The sequence below is a fragment of the Eucyclogobius newberryi genome, unplaced genomic scaffold (genome assembly GCF_026437365.1).
Source record: "Eucyclogobius newberryi isolate DKJ021-1_F unplaced genomic scaffold, fEucNew1.0.hap1 SCAF_10, whole genome shotgun sequence".
In the NCBI taxonomy this organism is placed as follows: Eukaryota; Metazoa; Chordata; class Actinopteri; order Gobiiformes; family Gobiidae; genus Eucyclogobius; species Eucyclogobius newberryi.
The window spans coordinates 32,461,718-32,484,030 of NW_027315724.1; the positions used below are offsets into that span (position 1 = coordinate 32,461,718).

The 22,313-nt window shown below is 41.3% G+C and overlaps 1 protein-coding gene across 2 annotated transcripts in view; it reads right to left on the reverse strand.

Annotated features, from left to right (window-relative positions):
* Positions 1-4,313: 4,313 nt before the first annotated feature.
* The window catches only part of blmh (bleomycin hydrolase), a 37,138-nt gene continuing 19,138 nt past the window's right edge, over positions 4,314-22,313 (reverse strand). For both annotated transcript variants that reach the window (XM_072455065.1, XM_072455056.1), the window contains exons 8-12: positions 21,589-21,747; positions 21,432-21,499; positions 18,704-18,821; positions 18,382-18,448; positions 4,314-4,597 (exon numbers count right to left, since the gene is read on the reverse strand). In XM_072455065.1, coding sequence (XP_072311166.1) covers positions 4,449-4,597; positions 18,382-18,448; positions 18,704-18,821; positions 21,432-21,499; positions 21,589-21,747 — 561 coding nt within the window. In that variant the 3' untranslated portion in view covers positions 4,314-4,448. The remainder of the gene's footprint in view (positions 4,598-18,381; positions 18,449-18,703; positions 18,822-21,431; positions 21,500-21,588; positions 21,748-22,313) is intronic.

The following is a 22,313-nucleotide window of genomic DNA, read 5'->3' on the forward strand; positions in this document are numbered from 1 at the left end:
ACTTATAGTCCGGAAAATACGGTATATGATTTTTTTTTTTCTGATCATCAACAATACCTGGAGACACGGGTTAGTTTATAAGTCGATTTTTAGAGCAACTGTTGAAATCCAAAGACAAATTACAATTAAATACAAAAAAACTCTTTCAATCTGTCACATGTTTGTCTTTGCCACATTAGAATCATAATCACAAACATAGGATCTTGCTTTGCATAAAACAATAAACAATGATAAAACAACCTATATAAAAAACGAGAAAGCGCATGCATTAAAGAAAACAATTTAAATCTATTATAGGATAAACATAAAAATAGGCTTACTATGTACACAAAATGTACAGTTAATTTATTTTCAGATGTAGTGCATAAAGAGAACAGTGCAGTGTGTGATTGTAACATCATCCCCCTTCAAATCAGATTAAGATAAGATAAGATATTCCTTTATTGTCCACACATGAGGAAATTTCATTGTTGCAACGCAGGTAGATACAGAGGAAAAGGCCAGCTAACTTAAGGTTAAAAAACACTCTTAATAGAAGAACTCTTATAAACAATAAAGATAAAATAAAATAAAAACAGCTAGATAATACTAACAATAATGGTAAAATAAACACTCTTGATTACTCACATCATATCCAGCCTTCCACATGACATAATCCAGTAATGCCACACCTCCAGAAATCAGATTATGATCAGATTTTCGATAAACAAAAGCGGCGTAAACAGTGGAATAATCTTACCTCGTCTTTGCCAGTCCACGTAGGCCTTGTCCACCTCGTGTCTCCAGCTCGCTCCTCACTCACCTCCACCTGAAACCACAGCACACACCACTGGCTTATACTTAGTCAGGACGCAGACATCCTCAAGCACGCGCCGCGGCCTCTTACCGAGCCCTCATGGCCCCCGAGCTGGAGACCAGGATCCCTGCACCTAATCCCGCCTCCTCGCTCCGGCCGCATTCACAAGAGGAAGAAAACACAAACACATAAATTAGGTCGACTGGAATAAACGTGACGCCGCTTCCGAGACAGATTAATCCCGTCTGCGACCAACTCAGTCAACTCCACCTGCGACTCATTGGGACGTGTGGGGAGTGGTGCCAGGTGAAGAAAAGGCGTCGCAGAGAGCCAAGTTCCTGCTCAGGAGAAACTGGTGATTACGGCTGAAGAATTAAAAGGTTTTGAACTGTGGTGTAAATGAACAGTGGACAAACACTCACTGTGACAAAGCCTTACTGTGGATGAAAGAGAGAAAAGCAGCTCGGTTTGGGTGTTGAGCCTCATTCCAATCAGCATCAGCTTGAAGTACTAGGTTAATCCTGCTCATTGCAACACACTAACACACACACACACACACACACTAACACGCACACTAACACACACGCGCACACACGCACACACACACAATTACGCGCATGGACACGGATGACGCACGGTTTTACGGACACTTGGTGGAAATGCAGGAGGAGGCAGACGTGTGATTCAGCCGAGGTCTTGTCAAGTGCAGACGGTGTGAGAAGTTTATAAGGTCAAAAAAAGGCTCGTCAAAGAAAAGTAGTGCGCCGTAAGCACCGTAAGTGTTGGGTCTTTAAGTGTGTGGTCAGGGCAATCAAGGCAATCAGTGATTACCGTGTGTTACAACTATATTTAAATTGTTCCAAATATATCCAAATAAACCTGTTTACCCCTCACTTCTGCTGCTGAAGCTTGGCTGGAAGTCAGAGTGTTTTCAGTGGCCTCTGCAGGCCGCAGAGCAGTACTGTACAGGAAGCATGATTCCGGCTCAGAGGCCCGTTCATGTTTCGCTTTCTAACATGAACTTTTAGAACCAGAGCGGACAGCAGCTTCTTTTAGAGTTCTGTGGACAACACAAGCTTAAACTGTGCTGAAGAAACCTGTATGAAAACCAGATAAGACAACAGTTTCTGATCCTGTGCCCAAACAGGAAGACGGCAACACAGAAAACGTTCAACAAATGACAGGACGACAGCATTTGGCGATGGAGGAGGAGCGTTCGTCTGACACTATTTTATGAAGCAACAACAGCGACAAAGGAATAACGGGACATTTTATGAAGAGTGAGTGAATCTGTGGCTGTTTTGGACCAACTCCACTTCAGGGAAAGACAGGACGTTTCTTCAGCGGTTTGATTTGCATCTGGGACTGAGTTTGATCGCGTCTGTTGTTGCTCCTCGATGTTTTTAAGGTTACGTTTGTGGCGTGATTATAGGTCTGAACTGCACGCTGTTATTGTGAGTTTAAAGCTGTAATATGTCGCTCGTTCAAATGATTTCCATAATTGCATTGATGAGGTGAATTGGCTAAAAACACAACAAAGGTCGCGAAAGAAAAGGTCACGTGGTCACCTGAAACAACCAGAAATGTTCAAATAGATCTAATAAAACTAAAGAAAAGATATGGATATAGCACTCACCTTGCCACAAACAAACGGCACGTGCTTTGTGTGTTTGTGGTTGGATTTGGAAACAGATTTAGTGTCGACCAAAGAATGTGCCAGGGCAGTTCAAGGCAGGGGTTTACAGGGGCTGCTCCGGGGGGGGGGGGGGGCAAAGAGGAAGGGCCCCTCTTATTCAGCAGCAGATTATAACAGTAGCAGCTCTCCACACTGAATGGAATTACAAATATATTTAGTTAGGACGAGTTGAGTAGTTTTAATATACATTTTCAAGGGTAAAGTCTATAAAGTGTCACTTGTGAGCGGGGCATGACCTCTCACCCCCGGGGCCCACCTTAAAGAAACAGTACGTACATCCGAAGGTGATTCCATGGAAATAGTGAGAATTAGGTTTTATGTCAGACTGTGGAAGGTTAATAGCTGATAAAAAAAAGTGCAATAAAAGAAAAAAACAAATCATAAAAATATTAAATGATACTTAAAACGCCAATGCTTTTATTTAGTCTATTTTTTATATATATTTTTTCTTTTAGCTAAAATGAAGGTACTGTGGCTCAAAGACGGCTCTGGAACACGTCTGTTTCATTTACTAAGATAATAAAAAGTACCTTTCCTTAAAAAACAAACAAAAATAAAACGCAGAAACAAACAATACAGGACCAGAGATTTTGGTCAAAGAAGAATTTAAGCAAATAATGCACCCAGAGGGAAAAAAAGAAAAATGTTTAGGGCACACAGGTTCCAAAATAAAAGTCCAATTTAGTACATTTTCTGTCAAGTTGAGTCCGTATATGATTTTTATGGAATTATTTAACCATTTTCCACATGTTCAAAATGTCTTTCCTGAGTTCAATGCTGACCTCAGGCTCATAAATAACACCGGGCCATGGCACTTTTATCACATAAAGTTGAAATAAGGCTAAGCTAAGGTAAGTCTTATTGAGTTGAAGTTTGGGGCCCTCAACACCTGTTTTTCATTCAAACGTGTGATTCATTGGTTTTGGAGAAACTCCTGTGGCTTCGACGTCCATATTGAGACCAGACCAGGTCACACCAGACCGCCTTTATTTTGGCTCCAAGACTTTTACTCTTTCATTCAGGTCCGTGCAATGCGTGAGTTACACTTTGTTATGTTTAATGCTGAAATATGAAGGGGCTTTTAATTTGAAGTTTACTTTGGCCTTTCGGGAGAATTTGGATGTTTTTCAAAAGTCATTCATCGCGGCGCAGAAACCTCTAGGTCACCATCAATCCAGCGCTGTCCAAACGCTCCTCTCCCGACGTTCACAGGCGTTCAAAAACAACTGATAAAGAATTTACAACATTTCTCAGCCAGGAGAACCAAGAATATGATTAAAGGTGCTTTGTAGTTTTGGAGAGTCCGCGACCTGCTCGTCTCACTGCAGATGTTATTACTTTGTCGACCAGTCAAATGATTATTGTACACTTTTGAACTATATTAACAACCAAACAAAGGTTAATAATGTAGTGTCAAAAGGCTGATCTGTAAAACTACAGAGAAACAATATAATATACATAAATCTGTGTTTACAAATGACAGTGTAGTGCATTTTTTTAGTCATATGGTAACTCATATTACTTTATTAGGTTCAAACTGTAATTACTTTATTGAACACGTGGCCCAATTGATCCTTCCTTTTCATGTATTACCGTATTTTTCGCACTATAAAGCACACTTTCTCAAAAAAAGACAGTGCTCCTTATAATCCAGTGCGTCTTATATATGGATTTATTCTGGTTGTGCTTACTGACCTCGAAGCCATTTTGTGTGGTACACGTTTTGTTTGGCCTTATAATCCAGTGCCCCCTATAGTGTGGAAAATACGGTAACATTTAACCAGTAAATCTCACAACAACAATAACACAAAGACAAGAAAGTCCAGTAAAAAAGAAATCAAAATCTTTATTATTTTGTCTAAAAGAGGTTGATTCTGGAGGTAGGGGGCAGTGGAGAGGTAAAAGCAGCACAGGAAGAGGCCGGACTTCTGGGCTAAATCATGGGTGTTTTTGTTGTTAAGCCAGAGCTCCCATTGGGTCCCAGGCAGGAAGTACCACAGCGTCCTTTTTCATCACTTCCAGGACGTCTTCAGAGAGGAACTTCTTATCGACCACCACTTCGTAAACGTACTCGGAGAACCAGTCATCCGTCATGATGAGGTAACCTACGAGGAGAGGACAAGGATTCATGATGCAAAACAGGGATTAAAAGGTGCAATACATAACTCGTCTCCATGGAGATGCACAGTATGGCATTAAACCATCTGTATTGCATTTATTCAATTACAGCTGTATTTATTGCTTAAAAATGCATTGACAAAACATGAAAGGATTCTATCTACTCTTCTCTTTAAAAATAAATGTTATCATGACTTTTATTTACTTTTACTGGGATTTTAATGTATATTTTGTCGTTCTTTAAAGCACTTTGAATTATTGTGTACATTAATTGTGCTCCACATAGTGCTCCTTTTAGGGTGAAATTTAGTGTTACGATAAGTGTGATGAAAATATTGTGATTTCAATAGTTTTAATTGACACAATTAAACAGGCACAATAACTAAACCAGGTTTCTTTTGTTAAGGTATAGCGTAAAACACATACTTTAAAAACGTACGACTACAAAAGACGTACAACTACAGAAGAGGTACAACTACAGAAGAGGTACAACTACAGAAGACGTACAACTACAGAAGAGGTACAACTACAGAAGAGGTACAACTACAGAAGACGTACAACTACAGAAGAGGTACAACTACAGAAGAGGTACAACTACAGAAGAGGTACAACTACAGAAGACGTACAACTACAGAAGAGGTACAACTACAGAAGACGTACATCTACAGAAGACGTACAACTACAGAAGAGGTGCAACTACAGAAGAGGTACAACTACAGAAGACGTTCAACTACAGAAGAGGTACAACAACAGAAGAGGTACAACTACAGAAGACGTACAACTACAGAAGACGTTCAACTACAGAAGAGGTACAACTACAGAAGACGTACAACTACAGAAGACGTTCAACTACAGAAGAGGTACAACTACAGAAGACGTACAACTACAGAAGACGTTCAACTACAGAAGAGGTACAACTACAGAAGACGTACAACTACAGAAGACGTTCAACTACAGAAGAGGTACAACAACAGAAGAGGTACAACTACAGAAGACGTACAACTACAGAAGAGGTACAACAACAGAAGAGGTACAACTACAGAAGACGTACAACTACAGAAGAGGTACAACTACAGAAGACGTACAACTACAGAAGACGTACAACTACAGAAGAGGTACAACTACAGAAGACGTTCAACTACAGAAGACGTTCAACTACAGAAGACGTTCAACTACAGAAGACGTACAACTACAGAAGACGTTCAACTACAGAAGACGTTCAACTACAGAAGACGTACAACTACAGAAGACGTTCAACTACAGAAGACGTACAACTACAGAAGACGTACAACTACAGAAGACGTACAACTACAGAAGAGGTACAACTACAGAAGACGTACAACTACAGGCGACTGCGGTGTGATTTTAGGCTTTGCAAAAATACACTGGATTGACTTGATAAAATCTGCAGAACTGATAGAATTGAAGTGGCATTTCCCAAGCAGCAGATTTACAGGAATTTATTCTAAAACGTGCATGAATCAATAAAAAAACAACTTTGAGCAAGTAAATTATTACGCAACACCATTAGAACACGGTTAAACCTCACGAAAGCACATTTTTAGATCATATTTATGTATTTATTAACCTTCATTTAATGTAAGAACTCATTGAGATGACTGCGTGGGAAGGGTTAATGTACAAAAACAACAATCTTCCCCGCAAAGTGTAAAAATGTGAGCAAGGCTGTGACAAGACCCATAACGGAGTGAGTGACGGCCCAAACGATGAAGAAAACAGAAAGTTACACCTCTCACGAGAGCCTCCTTCAGGGGCCGAGAGGAGATCCCAGCACGGAAAGAGATTTGAAGCTCTGGATAAATAAAAACTGAATCAAGGAAGTCCCCAGGTCCGTTCAGGCAAAATGTGAGACTTTGGCAACACGGTAATATCTACGGTAATATTGACCCAATCACAAGCCCTGCCTGAAATAGTAATGGCGAGTGCACTATACTCTTCAACGTACAATGCAGGGATGCAAAATATATAGTATGGGAGGTATCTAAAAATCAGCAATTATCGAAATAAACAAAATGTTGAATATTGACCGTTTCATCTATAATAAAACTATATACAATGCTTAAAAACGGTAGAAAAAACATTTACACAACACTTGTTATATTCATCTTTATATTAAGAGTCTAAAATAATATGTTTTTCCTTTTGTGGTTCATTTTACAATTCAAAAAGTTTTGTGTGAACATTTACACTTTTATAGACACGTTGTAGCACATTTCTGATGAATTATCATAATACTCTATATATCTTATCTTATCTTATTGTCTAAACATCCTTATCGGGACAATCCAGAAAAAGAGATGCCCACTCCTGCAGGTTTTTCCCCCCAGTTAGATTCATGCAATGTTTTTAAAAGCATGTTTACCATTATTTTGTCCATTCCGGCTATTTAATTGAAATATGTACACAGCAAGTCTCCTTAGATTTAAAACCCAGCCGATGTGTAAAACCTCCGACAGTGTTTTCCCTCCCTCCTCTGCTTGTGTGTCTTTTCCCTCCAGCTTTCCTCAAACAAACAAAGTGAGCTCCACGTCTTCAAACCTTTGTTCTCTGAGACCTTATTATTAATTTGGCCGTAGACAGACCGGCCCCGATGTTTACGCAACGGGAATATGTGCGAAAGAGATCCGACTTGACAGAGAGACGTTTTCAGATGTTTTCCCCGAAGCCACGAGACTCAGAGGGTCAGAGTCGGTGCGAATCTTACAAACTGTACATTCTCGGTTACGTAGGAGCGTGCAAAGGCAGCGAGCAAGTCTTTTTTTAATGTATAAAAATGACAAAAAGAGGAATTTGAGTACCGTATTTTTCAGACTATAAGTCGCACCTTTTTACATAGTTTTGGCTGGTGTGCGACTTATACTCCGAAGCGACTAATACGTGATATTATTTGTTATTTTCACACTGGCAACCACATTTCACGTGTTGATTATTTTCACACCGACAACCACAAGAGGGCGCTCTAGGCGAATAATCTGCACTTCTTCTACCTCCGGAGTTTGTGGAGTTGTTCAGAAGTGACACAGAGGAAGAAGAATTCAATGGATTTAGTGATTTGGGGTAAAACTGATGCTTTGGTAAACTTGTTAGCATGTTCTTTATGCTATAGTTATCTAAATAACTGTTCATATGTTACGTTAACATACCAGACACTTACCACAGTTCTGTCTGTGCCTCATGTAGCTGAAGGTGTTAGTGTGGGACTAGCAAATAGGGCACCCCCCGAAATGTATTTTATTTCATGTTATAATTTATTTAATATCATTTTGTTTGCTTTAGAAAGGCAGACTGTGTTCAATTCGCTTTGATTTGCATTAGTGTAGTTCCTATGCCACACCACAAGGGGAGCTCTATTATCTCCGTATCTGGGGCGTCTGCTCAAAGTAGAACTGTTTCCTGTAACAACAGAGAGCATGACATGGACATTGACAAATGTTTGTCTTTGTTACAGGTAAAGTGGTAAAACAAATGTTTATATGGGAACTGTGAACATGAATAAGGCAAGAGAGAGACAGTTTAGGCCGAAATTGTCTGTAAGATTATGAAGTTGAAGCCTGGTTGTTGTTGTATTGTAACTTTGTGCTATGCTAACATTAGTATGCTAATATGCTAATCGAAACAAAGGGGATCACCAGGAGAGTTAAAAATGACACTTTTGCTTAATCTAAAAACGTTCTAAGAGAACAAAGACACATGTCTGTCACAAATTTGTTTATGTATATGATATTTTGTTATTTTATGATTATTTTGAGCTATTGTACATTGTAAAAGAAGAACTGTTTCCTGTAACAACAGAGAGCATGACATGGACATTGACAAATGTTTGTCTTTGTTACAGAAATAAACAACAATGAAAATACACTTTGAACCTCATATTTGAAGTGTGCAACAAAATCTGGTGTCAGAAGTGGGATCAGCGGTGCAGCAAGAAACAGAGATGCAAGAGATGGAGTTTGAACAACTACAAGACCAGCTCAGTGAAGTCTTGGTGCAACTGAACTGTGAGCAACTCCTGGAGGTATGCGTGCACGGTAAAATCTCAACTGAAAACTTGAAAAAGAAGCACACGCTGATCAGAGCCATAAGTGAAGTAGTTGATAAAGCTACAGAAGATGAGGAAGAGGAAGTGGCACGTGAGTTTCTAACCCGCTTGATAACATTTGCAAATGGTCTGAAAGGAAGAACTGACACAACTAAGTCTGGTACAGAAAATCCCAGTCCAGAGGCAGCAATGTTGGCCGGTCTGAAAGAACAATATGCCGCTCTCCAAGTTAACTTCCAGACAGCAACACAAAAACTGGAGGAAGAAATGGCAAAACTCACAACTAGTGCCACTAAACATGAACAAAAGCCATCTTTTGTCCCCAGGTCAGCTACTCCATCCCCAACTCAGCTACCTGAGTTTATCATACGCAGAGAATTCAAAATTAATGGTCAAATTGGAGAAAGAGGACAAAAGGATAAATTATCATACTCCAATCTCATTCATCAGATCGAGATGGGACGGAGAAAAGGGCACAGTGAAGCCGAAATAGTGGAAGCTGTGATCAGAGCTGTTAGCCCAGGCCTGACTCTCCGTGATATGTTAGAGATCAAAACAGACTTGACACTAGCTCAACTCCGAACTATCCTTAAAGGACACTACAAAGAGGATAGCTCAACTGATCTCTACCACAGACTGATTAACATCACCCAAGAACACAATGAGTCCCCACAGAACTTTTTGTTTAGAGCAATAGAGTTAAAGGAGCGTCTCTTTGCTTCATCAAGAGAGCCAGGGGCAGAAGAACAGTACAGTGCTGAGCTAATACAAAAAAAGTTTCTGCGAGCTGTGGGTACAGGACTCATAAATGATAATATCAAGTACCAAATAAAAAGCTACCTTGATGATGCTGAGGTTACTGATGATATCCTGATTGCAAAGATTAATGAAGCAGCAAGCCTTGAGTGGGAGAGGCAACAGAAGTTTCGAAAACACAGCAAGGAAACAAGAATCAGGGAAATAAAAGCAGAACCTCAGACATCGAAAGAAGCAGAGATGAATGCTGTTGGAGGCCGTGAACTGTCGTCTGCTGTGCCGCAAAAGACTAAAACACTGCCTACAGTGTCTCATAGAGAATCTGAACTGCTGGACGTTATAAGCAAACTTAAAGGGGAAATAGCTGAAATAAAAAGTGCCATTGTCGAATCAAAAAGATATTCCCCCCAACCACGCATAAATAAGAAAAGAGGCTGTAAGAGGTGCCAAGAGCGTGACCAGGAGGAACAGTGTGATCATTGCTTTAAATGTGGACAGAGTGGCCACCTTTCCAGAGGATGTAGGGCCCGAAGAAAGCCCATGGACCGAACTGAGCCAATAGATCTCTCAGCTAGCATGGTACAAACGCTTCCACTGGTTCCACAGTCAAAACAAAAAGAGCAAAGTGATATGCACAAACTCATTACAGACAGTATTCAGTATCTTGAAACAAAAGGAGCAGCTGACCTTGAAGAAAAAGAAAGAACAGTAGTGAGCATTAATCTCCTCTCACCAGAACGAAGAGCCCAGCTCCTCCACCTGATTGGTAAGAAACACATGATCATCTGCAGGTTTGACGGACTTGAAACAAAGGCATTGTGGGACACAGGCTCACAAGTCTGTCTCATCAATGAGAAATGGAGACAGCAGAATATCCCGCATACAAAAGTGAGAAGTCTGTCAGAAATCCTGGGCCATAGCATATTGGACGGAAGGGCAGTGAATCAAACGCCAATTCCTTTTCATGGGTGGGTTGAGGTGAAGTTTGAGCTTCCTACTTCTGAGGTCACACAGATGGAGCTGCTCGTGCCAGTGCTGGTAACAGGTCAAGAGGAAATTGCAGAGGATCCCATCATTGGTTTCAATGTAATCGAGTACCTGCTGGATAGGGGCATATATCCACCACGTGCCATGACAGATGCTGTCAGTGCAGCTTTCTCCTTTGACTGCAAGAAAACTGAAGTGTTTTTGAAAGTGATGAGAAATAAAGAGAAAGGGCTAAGAGAAGGCATGGTGAAAACAGGAAAAGAACTGATTACCATTCCTGCAGGCAAAACAAAGACTGTCTGGTGTAATGTGAGAACCAGTCCCCTTCCAGAACAACAAGATGTCCTGTTTGAGCCAAGTTCTCCTTTGCATCTACCAGAGGGCTTGGGGGTTCAAGAGAGTGTGGTGCGACTACAACGAGGGACGTGGTCTAGTGTCACCCTGCCAATCACAAACGGCACGGCTCATGACATCTTCCTGTCTCCACGAACCACACTAGGACAAACTCAAGCGGACAATATACCCAGCTAACACAAAAACAGCGGAAATGATGCAACCGGAGGTAATGACGCAAACTATTGAACAGACTGTCGAACAACCAAGTGGGATTAACGAACAAGACAACAGTTTATGGGATCCGCCAGTTCCTCTGGATCATCTTGGCCCCGCACAACAGCTCAGAGTGAGACAAGTGCTGAGAGAAATGAGCAATGTCTTTGCTCGGAATGACAAGGATGTGGGAACCATACCATCCCTGCAGCTTAAGATCCGCCTCAGTGACCCTACACCGGTACGACACACCTATATTTCTGTACCAAAACCGCTCCATAAAGAAGTCAAAGAGTACCTTGAGGACCTCTTGAACAGAGGCTGGATCACCAAGTCCAAATCGCCCTACTCCAGTCCAATTGTATGCGTGAGGAAAAAGGACGGCAGCCTCCGCCTGTGCTGTGATTACAGAGGGTTGAACCGAAAGTCTATCCCGGACCGCCATCCCATTCCGCGGATCCAAGACATGCTTAATACGTTGACAGGGAGTTCCTGGTTTTCGGTGTTGGACCAAGGAAAGGCCTATCACCAGGGCTTTCTAGAGGAATCAAGTCGTCCGTTCACAGCATTCATCACTCCATGGGGATTATATGAGTGGGTGAGAATACCTTTTGGCTTATCATCTGCCCCAGCTGAGTTCCAGAGATCAATGGAGGAGTGTCTGTTGGGGCTACGAGATGAGATTTGCTTGCCTTACCTGGACGACAACCTGGTCCACTCCAAAACGTTTAATGATCATCTTAATGATCTAAAGAGTGTCCTGCAGCGCTATGAGACTCATGGAGTGAAACTTACACCCAAGAAATGTGAGCTCTTTAAGAATCAGGTGCGATTTCTGGGCAGGCTAGTCACTAACGATGGATACACAATGGACCCTGCAGACATTGCCCCTGTTCAGGCACTCAAGGAGAGGAAACCGACAACAATCGGTGAAGTAAGGAAACTGCTGGGATTTGTCTCCTATTACAGAAGCTATATTCCTAACTTCTCACGCATAGCCACCCCTCTTTATAACCTCTTGACAAAAGACAATGCCTCAAAAGAAAAAACAGCTCTAAAGAAGACAAGAAAGATAAAGATGGTAAAAAGTGGTCAGCTCCCAGCATCTTACCCTGTTGTGTGGACAACTGAACATGAACAAGTTCTGAATAAGCTCATCGATTTCCTGTCACAGCCGCCAATCCTGGGGTACCCTGATTTTGAACAGCCATTCATTTTACACTGTGATGCATCCCAGGAGGGTTTAGGAGCAGTGCTTTACCAGAACCAGCAAGGGAAGTTGCGTGTTATTGCATACGGGTCCAGAACTCTAACTGCCCCAGAGAAGAACTATCATCTCCACTCGGGAAAATTGGAGTTTCTGGCCCTCAAGTGGGCCATATGTGAGCGCTTCAGAGACTATTTGTACTATTCACCGCCTTTTCTGGTCTACACAGATAACAACCCCCTCACATATGTGCTCACGACTGCCAAGCTAAATGCAACCACACACCGGTGGGTCGCCGAACTCGCAGACTTCCAGTTCATGATCAAATATCGTCCTGGAAGAGCTAATCGTGATGCAGATGGCTTATCACGCATGCCGCTGGACATGGAAAGATACATGGAAAGTTGCACACAGACAGTGGCACATGAAGTGATGCACAGCGTGACACAGGCTCTGTCTGTCAATGCAGAAAGTACTGACCCCTGGCTGTGTCCATTCACGATCTCTTCTGCAATAGCTGATCAGGAAGTAGAACAAATGACGATGTCAGTACAAGGACTGTCCCGAACTGCTCTCAGAGAAGCACAGTGTGATGATCCTATCATTGGACAGGTGTTGAAATATGTCTCCTCAAATCACTGGCCGAAAGGTGTGAAACAGATTCAAAACACGGATGTAGCTGCCCTAGCTCGAGAAAAACAAAAACTCCACATCAATGAAGACGGGCTACTGTACCGAAGAACAGCAAACCGGTCCCAGCTGGTTCTGCCCAAGAAATACCATGAACTCGTCTACAAAGAGCTGCATGAGGAGATGGGACACCTTGGAGTGGAGAGAGTCTTAAACCTCATCCGAGACCGCTTCTACTGGCCTCATATGCAGCGCAATGTTGAACATCACATAACACGAGTATACAGCTGCCTCAAGAACAAACGCCCAAACAAACCAACCAGAGCTCCTCTCACAAGCATCACAACAACGCACCCATTTGAGCTTGTGTCAATCGATTTCCTCTATCTGGAAAAATGTAAGGGTGGATATGAGTATATCCTGGTGGTAATGGACCATTTCACTCGATTCGCTCAAGCGTACGCCTGTAGGGACAAATCTGCAAAAACTGCCGCTGAGAAACTCTATGGAGACTTCATGTTGAGATTCGGCTTTCCTACAAGACTCCATCATGATCAAGGAAGGGAGTTTCAAAACAAACTGTTCGCCAAGCTTGAGGAGTACAGCGGAGTGAAGGGGTCCAGGACTACACCTTTTCACCCTCAGGGCAATGGCCAAGTGGAGAGGTTCAATAGGACACTGCTGAGCATGCTGCGGTGCCTGCCTGAGAAAGCGAAAGCAGACTGGAAAGCCTCTCTAGCAAAAGTGGTACATGCTTATAACTGCACCCGCAGTGAAGCCACAGGTTATGCACCGTATTTTCTCCTTTTTGGCCGCAACCCAAGACTTCCCATCGATTTGATGTTCGGACTCACTGCAAAAGACCAAAGTACGTCTCACAGAGATTATGCAGAGAAATGGAGACACCGAATGAATGATGCTTACAGACTTGCCACAGAAACAGCCAACAAAGAAGGTGAACGTGGAAAAATGCAGTACGACAAGATAACATATGGGGCAGATTTGAATCCTGGATCCAGAGTCTTGGTGAGAAATCTGAATGAAAGAGGCGGTCCGGGTAAATTGAGAGCGTTTTGGGAAGACCAAGTATACGTGGTGACTCAAAGAAAATATGAAGACAGTCCTGTATACGAGATACGGCCAGAAAGTGGAAAAGGACGAGTACGGATCATGCACAGAAACCTCCTGCTTCCTTGTGACTTCATGCCTGCGGAAAAAGTCAATTTGCCTTCACAAAAACAGAAGAAGAAGAGTGACAAACGGGCACAAAAACAGCAACCACAAGAAGAACACAGTTCAGATGAAGAGGATGAATGGAGAGGCATAAAAAGATTACAACTACAGAACGAGAGACCTGAGGAACACTATGAGCTGGCAGAGGAGACTACTATAGAAGACCAAGAGGTGGAAAGACACTCAAGTGCAGTAGAGGAAAATGAGCCACAGATGGACGAACAGGAGATGGATGTTGAAAGCCTGGACGAGGACAATGACACACAAAGCAATGGGGAAGACCATCAGTCTCCTGAGTCTGCAGGCAGTGACCAAGAAGACCCCGGTCCATCTTCGATGCAGCAGACAAAGTATCCTTTAAGATTGAGAAAACCAAGACTAATGTTTACTTACCATAGGTTGGGACAACCCACTTTGTCAGATAAATAAGTGTTTAGTTGAACTGTTCAATAGCAACTATTCAGGTTCATAAGTTTAAAGTTTCAGCCTTAATGTTATTATTGTATTGACATAGCTCTTAAGTACTATTTTAATTTATTTTTGATATATTTGGTTAATGGTAAAGCCTGACATTTTCTTATGATAGGAGGTTATTGCTATGTTAAGAAACCTTACTCAGAGAAAGTGCAGATACCCCTGGCATGTAAGGGAGGAGGCAGTGGACGGTTATAGTGCACGATAACCTTTGCTGCGCACATATGACATCAACGGGAGATACATGTCATATGGTCTTCTTGAAGAAGTTATGTACCTTATAGACTGTGAACTCTGACTCCTACCTTGCTTTAACTTCGAACTATGTAACGCATAAAAGAAACATATGGACTGATAATGTCAGAATGTCGGGACGCCATTTAATTTTGGAGGGGAGAGTGTGGGACTAGCAAATAGGGCACCCCCCGAAATGTATTTTATTTCATGTTATAATTTATTTAATATCATTTTGTTTGCTTTAGAAAGACAGACTGTGTTCAATTCGCTTTGATTTGCATTAGTGTAGTTCCTATGCCACACCACAAGGGGAGCTCTATTATCTCCGTATCTGGGGCGTCTGCTCAAAGTAGAACTGTTTCCTGTAACAACAGAGAGCATGACATGGACATTGACAAATGTTTGTCTTTGTTACAGGTAAAGTGGTAAAACAAATGTTTATATGGGAACTGTGAACATGAATAAGGCAATAGAGAGACAGTTTAGGCCGAAATTGTCTGTAAGATTATGAAGTTGAAGCCTGGTTGTTGTTGTATTGTAACTTTGTGCTATGCTAACATTAGTATGCTAATATGCTAATCGAAACAAAGGGGATCACCAGGAGAGTTAAAAATGACACTTTTGCTTAATCTAAAAACGTTCTAAGAGAACAAAGACACATGTCTGTCACAAATTTGTTTATGTATATGATATTTTGTTATTTTATGATTATTTTGAGCTATTGTACATTGTAAAAGAAGAACTGTTTCCTGTAACAACAGAGAGCATGACATGGACATTGACAAATGTTTGTCTTTGTTACAGAAATAAACAACAATGAAAATACACTTTGAACCTCATATTTGAAGTGTGCAACATTAGCGTTAGCATACGTACACCTATTCACCATGTTCTCTCATCTGTTATTATTTTAAATTGCATTTCAAGATGAAATGCAAAAAAAAAGATGAAATGTCTGTTCTTGGTTTTGGATTTTATCAAATAGATTCCCCCCAAAAATGCGTCTTTATACTCCAGTGCGACATAGTATGTTTTTTCTTCTCTATTATGCATTTTTTTGGCTGGTGTGACTTATAGTCCGGAAAATACGGTATTTATTCTTAAATAACCTTCAATTTGAGCTACCTTTGATCCATGTCTTTAGTCCGTTACAGGTGTTTTTATTGCTCAAAACTGCCTTGAAAAACGTGTATTCATACTTGAGTGGGCTTTCTCCACAGATCAGACCTGTAACTTAGCCTTCAACTGCTCCATGTCCATGGAGATAGATTTGTTTAATAGCATACAGTGGAACAATCCGGGCAAAGCAGTTGAAGTTACGTGTGCACTTTTTAATACACTGTACAATTCAATGTCTCCGCACTTGGCATCATTAATTTCATCTATAAACACAAATAAAATATAACTGTATTGATCTAATTCTTGTATCGACACAAACAAAGCCTTTGCACAATACTGTAAGTGAAATGTAATGCCTTCCACATGTCTGACCGGAAAGCCTCCTGTGCCATTTTCAGAGGAATGTCCAAAGAGATGAAACACCATGTCCTTCAAAATGAAAACCTGTCTTCTTCTTCTCATATATTAAATAGCATTTTAGGGCATTTCTTCCGCCTGGAGAATAACACGACTACTGCAGGGAACAAACTGAGCACTGGACATCGTCTCTACGCAGCTGACACCGGAGGAAAGCAGACAGCTATTCATCCGTCACACTCTGATGGCGTTTCCTCAACTGGTTCATCCGTACTCGGCCTCGCGCTCGCTATTTTGATGTTCGTACGTGCTTGTGTTTGTGCGTGTGTGTACATTGGGGTGTTGTGCGTCGATGTGGGGGCTGGGCGAGCGATTGGGTGGGCGCCAGAGATTGTTTTTAACGTGTAAAGCACTTTGTAGTACAACTTTGTCCGGAAATAAATATCGATTCGAAAGGCTTTATGAATGAAGACCGATTCATATTCTTTAGGGGCAGTTTGGATTAACTGATTATTTTGCATGTGCATGGCTTGGACGGCGAGTGTAACAATAACAACACAAGAAAGACGGTAAATGAAATTGCAAGTTCACCAATCCGAGGACTGAACCCGCGACCTCCTTGTTCAGAAGAAGGAAAACCGACCACTTTACCAGTACTTATAACGAGTACATATGCAAAAACATTGACAAACATAGATTTTGATTGTGTTGTCACTCATTTTCAGTTAGCCTAATGTTAAACCAATGGAGATTCTACTTGAAGTTGGTGTCAGTTACTACGGTAAATTAAGTCGTTCCGCAGCTGTTGTATGTACATTTCTCTATTATTTACCTAATGCAGAGTTTAGCCTATTCAAAACAAAGATGGCGGACTTCCCCAGTTACGTTTGATTTGATACAAAATTCCTATCTCTATAAGATAATATCGAGAACTTCGTGACCTTCAAAATAACAGTCGGTATTTGAGAATTCCAAGCACTCGTGGAAACTTGATTTAAATTGCATTTCAGCGGCAGCGGAACCAGCTGACTTAGGTTGTCACGGCCAATTTGTGGTCAGCAAAACTTCCCAGCCACCGAGAGGCATTATGAACAAAGTCACCGTGGTTTCTCCAGCGGTCTGAGGTCAACTTATTTTGTAACAACGTGAACTTCCTCCCCCGCGGCTCCGAGCTAAGAAAATAACACCACAAAACCATCTACTAGGACGCAGCCTATTGTAAGTTCATAAAGCAGCAACAAGGGGCGGCCTTTAGTCTGATCCTGCTTATAATAAGAGAAAATAAACTGAAGATCGTTTCTCAAGAAGCGGGGTGCAAAAAGGAGAAAGAAAATACTAAATTGTGAAATGGCAGTAATTATGGGAATAGACGCTGACTTATTTATTGCCCATACAAGTCATACATTAAAGCACAATCAAATTAGTTCCTTGCACCAAATAAACAATAATAATTATACTACTACACATAAATAAATAAATAAATAAAAATAATGAAAAAGAAAATAGATCTTTTTAAAAAATATATATTTAGTTTGAATGAGGACGATTATGACTAAAATCAGCCTATTTCAACACTTTCATTTAAAAAACAGGACATTTAAGTTTTTTACTTTGATCCCGTATCCCCAATGTTTTCCTGACATAAATTTTGTTTGTAGTTTTGTTTGAGAATATAAACAGCAATAAGCATTAGTATATTTTAAAGTGGCTTAAATGAATTGTTTGGGTGAAGCAAGACCAGCTACAACAACTTTCCAGCACCATTGCCCTGGACTAAATGCAAAATTGGGCAAAATACTGTAGAATATGTAGAATTCCTTAACCATTGAGAGCTACGTCATGAGATCTACAATAAGATTAAGAAGGTTCCTTATAGCAGAGCAACGTATTGTGTTTTCACCCCTGTTTTGACTTAAAAAAAAAGCCAATCAATTGGAATGTATCAACTAAATTATATAAGAGTTCCTTTTCTCCAAGGAATGTTCCTCAAATCCAAGTGGGGAAAACAAGCAAACTTTCACTGGAACAGCGTGGGTATTCTGTATAGCTATAATATATCCAGGGCAAAACAAATACATTTATTGTGTTTATATTCAAATGGAAAGCGGTCAGATGTTGTGACTTGGAAAACAGCTTTGTGTATTAATATTTGAAATAATTACCTTTGTTTCCGCGGTCATCACCCCACGAGTTTTCCACCCTCCACTTCTCGAAGCCCTCTTTCCCCTCCTGAGGGACAGAAAGAGCATGTATGGGACCAGGTGTGCAATGTGACCAGCAGAGTCCTCCCCGAAAGAACGTGTCAGGACAGCCGGCCTTGTATACAGAGGAAACCGACGACACCGTGAGAAACTGCAGCCCATTAGAGTGGCGTAAACAGTGTGCGCGTTTCGATGGAATAAACGTGCGTGTTCTCGGGCTCCATGTGTGCAGAACACCCCGGGATTGGGAGCGTGACGCGCCTGTGCCACTGCGAGTGCGTACCTTGTCCGTGACGGCGGTCAGGATCATGGCGTGGGTCATGAGGGAGTCTCCGAATATCAGTCGCTCCGCCTTCGAGAGGTTCTTCACCGAGACGCCGAACACCAGCTCATGATTGAACCTGGGGAAGACGCGGGGGGCAAGTGAAAATGCAAGTTGAGTCAAGTTTTCAGACAATGTATTACTTTACTGGGCAGGATACTATAGCAGGAGAAGGGCTGAAGAGTAGGTAGAAACAACTGGGGGGGGAAGAAAAAAAAAAATCACACACAGACTCAACCTGGAAATGGACAAATTTAAAAGAATCTGGACTAAATTGGACAATTATAATGACATTTATGTGCCTTAACCTTTCTTTACATGGATGCATATTTTTTTCTGTCTTCTCTCTTTTCTTTGTTAGTAAAAAAAAAAAAAAAAAAAAAATATGTCCATGTATTTGGGTCTAATTGTTTCAAGGCATAACATGATAATTGTAAAAGCAGCTCTCAACATAAAAATGGGATCGCTGTGTGCCGTCCATATCTAATAGTAAGCCGTTTTATCGTCTGAGAACCAGGAAGTGCGTCATTAGCATGCAAGTTGTTGTCGTCTTTACCGTGCTAGACACAACTACGCTCTGGAATCTGAACGTTGTTAAAAGCACTGATAAACTCACAGCTCGTGAATAAATTGGATGCTAGATGTGCGTTAGGAAAAAGCTTTGGACTGCTGCAAACTGTTTAAATGAACAGCTTTTCACATTTTGGAAGACGTTAAAGATCAGGTAGAACACATGGCAAGAGAATCTCACAACGCCGCAATCAAACCCATAGACCAGTGTTTCCCAGTGTACGTAAGCACATGGCAGAGGGTACTGAATACTATTGGAATATAGATTTAATAGGAGTGGTATTTTAATTTGTTTTTGTTGTAATATGCTTGAGTAAAAGAGCTTTCAAACTAAATGTACATAAAGTAGGGACTATTCAGAGTATGGACAACAGGCAAATGTATTGAAATCCAGGTACTAATCAACACCTGAACCTAGACAACAAATCCAAGTATTGATACTGGAAACAAATACATTATCAGAGGAAACCAGTTTTAGCATGCTCCTGATCTCTATTAGAAGCAGTATAAGCCCACGAGACCGGCACGAGTCCCTGGAAATACAACATTAAAAATCGTATGTCTGAACATTCTCCACACAGACAGATGTGTTTTATACCATACAGTGGAATATCATAGTCAAAGGAACAACATTTCCATGGAAACATAAATGAAGGTGGCAGTACCAGTCAGGTTTGTGGAGATTCAAGCCGACTCACAGTAGGAACAAAGGTTTTCTTTCAATTAATCACCATTGGGGTACTGAAATAATGAAGGTCTCTAGTATCGAGCTAACGCTAATGGACAAGAAGCCCAAGTGATTAAAGAGTGTAAGGCCCCGCCCATATGTCAAACACAGGGATTATCCACATGGAGCGTTTCAAGAGTGCAAACATCTCAAAAGGCCGGTTTGGCGTTTCTGCTGTTCCGCATCATTGCCCCGCCTCTACTTATTGACGCATGACGGCAACAACAACAATGGCGCCGCACAGAGTTCCGCACGTACCGTCGACTTTTCTGAAACAGTCTACAGTTCTGTTTACAGAGAAGGTGTTAGAAACCATGGCAGTTTTGTATGCGGGTGGATGTGGCCTCTGAAGCGCCCGGAGTCGGCACACTCTGTAAATCCATTTAACACAACTGCGATAATGATATCTGGCAATAAGCGCGTAACTGACTTTCACTAGAGCCGCTCCGATGATGGACATGCAGACCTTCACAGCAAACTGGTTCAGAGGGTAAATTTAGCCTGGCGCCAGAAACAGACGCACACCGAGCGCCAGAAAGGACTGAAAGGTTTGACGAATAGAGAGGTGTGTTTTAAGGCAATTTGATAAACTAACAAAACCGATACCATCACAATGACTATACTGCCATAATGAGTACAGGTCACATGACATTATAGATTACGTTTTTTCTTTGCGAAACCACTACACAAATGTTTATGACGCACACGTAATAAACAAATCAACTGTGATGAATTAACAAGTATCCTTTCTCCAAATGCTGTCACAACTTTGTTTGGAAATATACAAAACATATGAATAGTGTTGTATCATTACAACAACTGCAATAAATCAGCTCTATAAATTTGACAAATGGTCATACCGTATTTTCTGCACTATAAGGCGCACTTAAAAGCCCAAGTGTCCCAAAAACGACAGTGCACCTTATAATCCAGTGCGTCTTATTTATGGATTAATTCTGGTTGTGTTTACTGACCTCAAAGCGATTTTGTGCGGTAGACGTTTTGTTTCGCTTAATGCACCTTATATAAATGAAAAATACGGTAATAGAATGACATTTAGTCATTTTGTCACACCCGTAATATGTTCAACGTTTAAAACTACTACTACGGTTTTGTAATTTGCATTGTACTGTTTTGTTTTTGTTGTTTCTTTATTGCTGAGTGGTCTGTGTGTTCTGCTGCTACAACGCAAATGGCCTCTTGGGGAAAATAAAAGACAAATACAACTGCCACAACTGTCTGAATCAGCGTTGAAGTGGAAGCACGTACTATGACGCAGTTGTGTCCCCCGAGCATCAGTGCAGTTTAGTCTTTGTCGGGAAACGTTTACAAATTTAGGGTTTCACAATTTGTCCTTTGTTTTTCTGTCCGAGCTTTACACATCGTACTCACACGTTCATGTCGTTTATGCCCAACTTCCCGTGGAAATGTTTCCCGACGTCGCAACCGAACCACACGGCCTGCGCGGGGTGGGAATAAACAAAACATCGGTCAAGCTCAGACTTGCAACGATCGCCGAGCTCACGTTTACGGCACGCGACGTCGTCACCTCGCCGTCCTTGATGGAATCCGCCGCCGCCTTTTTGAGCAGATGGATGGGCTGATTGTTGTAAAGGGTGCGACGCCCTCCGACCATGTTCCCCAGAAACTCTACGCTGTACAGCTTCCCGTAAGGATTCTGAGGCCGCGGGTCGTTCACCAGGCACATCTGGACAAAAAGAGTTCAATTATGCACACGAAACACAAGAGACGGGTCGATAACTCACTTAAATAAAGCCTTAAATTGAAATATATTGTATTAAAAAGGCACTGTAACTGATTTTTACAGTCTTGAAAACGTGAAAAGCAGTTTGGTTTGCAGCCGTCTAAAGTTATCCCTCACTTTCTAAACGTATTCACCGCGATCCGTCAGTGCACTTCCAAGTTTGCGGACGATTAAACGCTTTATAATTAGAGGCAAACAGCACACATCGGTCTCATTTTGACTCCTAGAGCTGCTTTCAGAATATATTCGTACTTGACTGGTGTAAAACAAAACTAGAAAGGACAAAAATGAAGTACAGCCACTTTAAAATGAACCCACTCATTTCCCTCACACTTCTTAAATACCAGTCAATTTAACTCTAATTTAACTCTAATTCAAATCAATCTTTCACTGCACTGTTCACTTTCTGCACTACATATGTGAATTCAACTAAATTGTGTGTACATAGTAAGCTCATTTTTATTTTTATCTTATCATATAGCAGATTTGAACTGTTTTTCTTTGATTCT